Consider the following 7,032-nt stretch of genomic DNA (forward strand, 5'->3'; position numbering starts at 1 on the left):
AACAAAAACGTGCAAAATATTTCTGACATAATTATTATTTAAAAAGGACATTCATACCTTTTGTGGCTTCAATCTTTTTTTGTTTTAAACCTTCGTTCATAAGGTCTGTCCGACTTACATTTTTAATTTTTTTTTTAATTTTTTTTTGTTTTTATGAATAAATATTGATTATGTATAGTTTTAATTGCACTGACGATCATGATATTTAATTCTGAGTCTGATTCTTCAACACAGCATTTTACGGAACTTTGTTGAGTCACATCTCAGATATTTAAATCATAACAAAAACATTATAACGTTAATAATTAATAGTAGTCCCTGAAATAGACATCAAATAATGTTAGGAATGTTGTGAAGGCTGTTTTGTTACTGAATGAATGACGGGATCAACGCTGAAAGATTCCACAAAGACGAACGACTGATGTGGACCAAATATGAAGACAGAGCAATATTTAAATATTGGTGTTAGAGAAATTACATTAGAGATCTGCTTAATAGAAGTGTCCCGTGGTTAAAAGAGAAATATGAGGATTTCTTGTCAGAAAAAAATGCAAACTTACGTTTGAAATAAATGTTTTTGTCCGTTTAAGAATCCGAGTGAAACGCTGAGTTATTACACTATATATATATATATATATATATATATATATATACATATATATATGTGTATATATATATATATATATATATTATATACATGTATGTACTGTGTATTTCTGTTTTACACACTTAGAGGTGTATGTAACCAGTATTTTTCTTTGGTTTTTGCTCCTCTCTGTTAGGACGACCTTTTCCCCTGACTGTGTCTGTGTGGACGCGCTACAGAAAACCTGTAAAAAGTCTCCAGTCCAAGACATTCACACTGCACCTTAGGCGGATTGTTCCTGTGGACTCCGGCTGATCTGACGACTGTGCGGGCCTTTTGCCCACGTGTCCACTCTGGGTGCATGGGGCCCACGTTGATGCTGCAGACTATTCCATCTACCCCACGGCCTTTCAGCGCAGCTTCTCTGCGGGCCGCCGTGATTTAACGTCAGTGTAAAGCAGTTCCTGACCAGCACAGTGAGTAAAAACACTATATTTATTGACTTCATTCAGACCATTGTGTTAAACTGCCTTTCTGTGATTCCAATGCCCCAGTCTTCTGATTGTTGTACGTGGCCCTTAGACCAGTAATCAATAATCAAATAATCAATATTTGTTATTGTTTTTTCGTCCATGTGAAATGCTATTCTACTCTCGAGTTGTTTTGTCATTTGTCACATCAGTGCAAATGTGAGTGAAGTTACATTTGACTCTCTGAATAACAGAGGGAGGGAGAGATTTCTGCTTGGGAAAAATATTAAAAATAATATTGCACTTTGTAACACTTTTGGTTGTATTTGTGTAGCGAGTAATGTCTGGAAGAATTAGACGCTGATGCAAACGGCAGAAAGAGCAAGTGCAGCCCTAATCTCCACGCTCCGTGATGGAGCCCTTGGTTCTCCTAATGCCCCTTAAATCCCCGCGGCTCTTCTGGTCGCTGTGCTCTCCACGCACCGTCCGCTTTACCAATAATTCACTTAATAATCCATAAGAGACTACCGTCTTGTCTAAGTGGTGTCAATCTACACTGTATGTTTGATTTAGTTATTTATTTTAGAAAACTAGACTCACGCACGGAGGTGAAAGCTTTAATTTTATTCACACACACACGTCTGGAGTTCCGCTGAAATCCACAACAGCGTGTGTGTGTGTGTGTGTGTGTGTGTGCGCCAGAGAGGCTGCAGCGATTCAAAGACCTGGAAACGTAAAAAGCCACTCTTTCTTCTCCTTAGGTTTAAGGAGGAGGACACGGGGTGTCCCCGGTTACAGTGTGACTCCGTGTGTGCACGACGCGTGCGTGTCTCTGTTTTAGGAGAAGAGAGAGAGAAGAGAGCGAGAGAACTGGAGGGAGAGAGAGAGAGAGAGGTAGAGAGAGAGAGAGAGAGAGAGAGAGATCTTTTCTCAAAACGTCGGAAGCACCGTGCTGGAGACACTAGCTGCCCGGCTGTAAAGGTTGCGCGCGAGAAAAAAAGCATACACGACCGAGCTCTCCTGCACAAGCCCACCCTCACCTCCATTTATTTTCTGTAGCTGCTAATTTACCACTGAAAGGCTTCTCTAAATCTACCGGAGCAGTCTGGTCGCTGTGAGACGCACCTCGGGACTGTGACGCACACGTCTCTCTGAATCCTCGCCGCCGGACATTAGCGCCTCTGAGAGCCTCTGACAGCCGTAGACCGGGTCTCCGGGGCCGCGCTCCTCCAGTACCAGTTGTGTGGACGGTCTGTTTTTCTGTCTAAACCCGACTTGTTTAAAAGGTCCTTTTTTCTTTTCTTTTTTTTTTTTTTTTGCTTCTGGCACCGGCGAAAGAAACCGTCCTTTCCCCAGCCCTGTCCCATTCTCTCACTTTTTGGAAGCAGAACTTTTTAAAGGAAAATGGGGCAGTGAGACGGTTGGCAACTCTCCCCACGATATAATGGTACGTGCTATGTAACTCAATAGTTCTCCTCTGCAGGCTCTATAGGGACAAGTACGTACGACAGGGGACAAACTGAACAGTGTTTAACCACAGTCATGGACCTGGTGGTTAGGGACCGTCGGACACTTTTTTTGTTGTTACTCAAAATTCGAAACCGTTAAAAAAATAACTTTTATATAATATTTACATCTCCGTCTGTTTCCCTCTTTCTGGTTCCTTCTCTGCACATTACATCACATCAGTATTAATGTACGGCGGATTTACAACGACCTGTTTGTTGTATACTCTGCTGTTTTATATCTATATAGTTTTACAGTACCAGAAACATTAGGACAAAAAAAGTGTCGTTTATGTTAACAGTGGCCCTGGAATATGTTTGTGGTTTAATGCGGTGCAGACTGACCCGCTAGCCGACCCTAAAGACTCCCGCGCTTCCTTAAAGTTCCTGTAAAATGACTGCGATCTCATTGGCTAACCGATAATTATTATCGAGGTTTTGAAGAAGCTGACATGTAGGCAGCGTCCTGCTGGTGCTGTTTAGCCTCTGCAGCGGCGGCACCAGGTGTTTCTCGTGAAACGCAACTGTTGTTTATACCAAAAGAAACTTAATTTAAGAAACTGACATGTTTACATCGCTTCTTCTCAACAAACTACTTCCACATGCAACCAGTTCATGGTTCGTCGGTCTTCTTCTCTGACTAAAAAGTACATTGTGTAATATATATTATATAGCCTATGTAATATATATTTTCAGTACAATATATTCAAAGACTCAATACCGTTAAATATTGATGACATTATTGCTTTAAACAGCAAAATAAAAAAGATATGTACATTCACAGTTTACATTTATTTATTTATGTTTATTTTCTCAGTTAGTGACTGTTAAACTGTGACTTTAAAAACAGGTCATTGTTAAAAATAGTCAAAATGTATTCTCTTGTATCAGTCAGGCAGATGATCAAAAATGTATTTTGTGACCTGCATATGGGAGAAAATAATTATATTTACCAATACAAGGAAAATAAATTGCAGGTAAATATATGTGGGTAGAGAACATATACACCTGTGGTTTTCAGGGGTATTCACTGGAGGCAACAAGGGAGATTTGATTTTTGATTTTGATTTTTTTTAAGATTACAATAAAACTATAATCATAAATGCTTTAAAATTGTTTAAAAAACATTTCTCTGTGGTTGTTTTGTAATGCCTTTGTGATTTGTGATGCCAGTGTATGTGTTTCTAGATGAATGCACTGAAAGACAACATTTTGAAGTGTGCTTTTACCCTCTCTATTCTGTTTTCGTCTGCTGTCAGTAATTTCACAGATGATTTCTCCTTGGTTGTTGCAGAAAAGAAACAGTCAATAAATTCTAAGCAGTTTTCAAAACAAACAGAAGAGATCAGCGTATATAGTTCAGCATTTCGAACAGCATTTTACAGTTTTAGTTCACTTAAAGTGGAAATGGAAATGGAAGAGATTCGGAAATGAATGTGAGAAAGTTCCCTTTTTGCTTCACATTGAACTTGTGTTTATGTGTCCGTGCTTTTTGAGGTCGGTCCGGCTGTATTAGAACACTAACCGCCAGAAAATCTCCCCGTGGATCAGGCCTCGTTTGACACAAAGGGCTGATTGTACCTGCCCAAACCTCATTGTTATTAGCACTTAGCCTCTGAGGGCCTTAACTGGCTGAATGTGGTTTGGCCATTAAAAGAAAGAAGAGAAAAAGATCTGCAAGTAAATGGTGTCGTGTTACTGAAAGAAGTCGGTGGAGGCAAAGAAATGTTGCTACATTAATAGTTTAGCTTTGCGTCAGTCTAAACCTCAGCCTGTCAAGCAGGATCAACAGTTGATCGAGACAATTTTGGGGTGTGACAGTGAGTGCTCTGTTTGTACTTGTTTTATTGAAACAGTTACGGTTAACTGATTTAATATTGTAAAAAAAAAAGGGTAAATTATAAGAACAATACAGGTATTATTCTTATTCTTATTCTTATTCTTATTCTTATTCTTATTCTTATTCTTATTCTTATTCTTATTCTTATTCTTATTCTTATTCTTATTCTTAATAATAATAATAATAATAATAATAATAATAATAATAATAATAATAATAATAATAATAATAATAATAATAATAATAATAATAATAATAATAATAATAATAATAATAATAATAATAATAATAATAATAACAATAATAATAATACATATTATTATTTATTTATTTAACCGTTTTATGGATTAACCTGCACACGATAACTGCTATTACTCATTACATATTCAAGTGAAAAAAAATGGCCCTACATTGTTGGCAATCCATGCAATTTTTTTTAACAGCCCCTCAATTTTTATCTTATTCTTATCCTTTTTTTCTTTTATCCCTAGTCATAGGTCTGTTTTTTTTAAGGCTAATATTGGCAGGAACTCAAACACTGGCCATTTCTGCCTTTCATACACTCCTCAAACACCTTGGAACAGATGGCTGGTGCAGTTTTGGCGTCTTTGGAGTGGTTGCCATTTCAAATTGGATGCTTGGGCTCGCGCTCTCTTTTACCCATATCCTCAATTTTATTCTGTGTTTATTCCTAAATTTAGTGATGTTTTTTATCCCGCCAAAATTTTATAAAAACACTTTTAAGAAACGTTTGCATATTCATGGTTCTATTTTGGAGTTATCTGACTGCAGTGATAGTAATATTTTTTTTTTTTTAATTTCTGATTGATTAGTCACTTCAGTTCATATCATGTAGAAAATATTAAAATTTTAGTGTTGAGAAGCTCAAAAGGATGACTTCAACATTTCCCTCAACAAACTAATGCTTTAGTGCATTATCATGGCCAAGTAAAGCAACTACATTCATTTATATTCAAGAAACTCAAATTAGCGCGCACAAAGAATCAGCTTAAGGCTGGAGAAGAGACTCCCCAAAATCCCAGCACGAGTCCCGGAGAAGGAGGACCATCCCAGGTCTAGAAAAGCCTCTAGTGTTCTTATACCTGGAGCCTCTGGTAGCTGCAGAACCTGTAGGTTAAGAATGCAGGGACACAAATGGGGAGCCCAACCTCTGAGGATTGGCCCAAAGCAGGACAGTATTGTATGCATACAGTGGCAGACCACTCCTCTCAGCTAACAACAATAGGAAGACCCAAGGCCCGGGCTGATACACCCAGTCAACCAGGGCTCTGTACACTGCACCCCAACCTCTCAGCTAACCCCAAAACCACACCACTACAGTTCTGTTTTACCAAGTTCTCCTCCCTGTGACCCTCTTTCCCGGACTGAGACCCCGAAGTTGCAGGAGAAACAGCTGAGCTGCCATTTTAGCTTCCAGACCAACAACAGTTCAGTGGATCCACCGGTCAGGGGCCTGAAAACTGCCAGACAGGACCCAAAGAGATGGGGTTCTTGATCTACCAATGTAATCGCTACATTTAATAGGGACTACTGCCCCTGTGACTGGCTTCAACTCTAGCCAGGACCCCTGACACCCCCATGAAGGGAGGCAGCACAAGGAGGCTCAGTGTGACTCACACCCAGACTGACCCAGCAGTGCAGGGTCCCTCCACAGGCGGTCAGACCCTACACACAAGAGCAGCACTGGCCCCCAACCTCCAAACCAAGGCTTTCTGGCCCAAGTTTAGCCTAAGTCCAGACCTCTACTGCAAGAAGGCAGAGAACCCTGCCTCCATTTCCCCACAGCCAAGGATGGACACCCATTCATCCAGTGAAACGTGCCACAGACCTACAGCTCCAGGAGCCAAAAAGTACAAAATAAAGCATGGGCCATAAATCACCAAAATGTGTTATGTAAATGTGGCAGCATATGGTGCAGAAGCAGGAGTTTGGGCTGTACATTTGGATGAGAATAGAAAGAGAGCAGGATGCACATTGTGAGCCATTTTTTCTATGTATTAATTTAACTTATAAACGTCAAGTCTTAGTTTGTATGGTTTCTTGTTAGATTTAGTTGTTTGGGTTGTTGTTGTTGTTGTACTGTACTCGAGGTTTGTCAAAGAAACCATGTTTTTACAATTATATAAAACCAGACGTCTGTGGTGGATAACATGACAGTTTTTCCGGATGTATGAGTGTAATAAGCTCGTTTTCCGTAGCCATTAGCCAAGTCATTGTCATTCATGATAGTGAATGACAACTGTAGTACACAGATGTAGAATTAATTCAGTTTAACCAATCAGCTTTCTCTATTTCATATACTGTAAAATGGGGAAAATCCATTTCAATGTAGACAGATTTACACTGGTGCTGCAGAATTCCAAATAGGTCACTAATTAACCCGCATTCCTTCAAATATTCCCTCTACAATCTTAATTTAGGATGGGCTTTGAGATGATTTCGCTGAGGGGCCTTGACCATATGGACATGACATATGTTTATATACAGTATAGTACATTTATTAATTTATACACTGTTTTTGGAAAGAGAGAGTGTTTTGGGCTCTGGAGGTTTTTTGAAAATGAATGCAGAGGAAGTGAGCACCGTCTTCATTCACTCCATGTTGTTCAC

General features: G+C 39.2%; 1 protein-coding gene across 7 annotated transcripts in view; it reads left to right on the top strand.

Annotated features, from left to right (window-relative positions):
* The first annotated feature begins 1,993 nt into the window (after positions 1 to 1,993).
* Positions 1,994 to 7,032, top strand: part of nfixa (nuclear factor I/Xa) — a 69,537-nt gene continuing 64,498 nt past the window's right edge. For all 7 annotated transcript variants that reach the window (XM_008317570.3, XM_008317574.3, XM_008317576.3 and 4 more), the window contains exon 1: positions 1,994 to 2,503. In XM_008317570.3, coding sequence (XP_008315792.1) covers positions 2,501 to 2,503 — 3 coding nt within the window. In that variant the 5' untranslated portion in view covers positions 1,994 to 2,500. The remainder of the gene's footprint in view (positions 2,504 to 7,032) is intronic.

The sequence above is a fragment of the Cynoglossus semilaevis genome, chromosome 9 (assembly GCF_000523025.1).
Source record: "Cynoglossus semilaevis isolate Cse_v1.0 chromosome 9, Cse_v1.0, whole genome shotgun sequence".
In the NCBI taxonomy this organism is placed as follows: Eukaryota; Metazoa; Chordata; class Actinopteri; order Pleuronectiformes; family Cynoglossidae; genus Cynoglossus; species Cynoglossus semilaevis.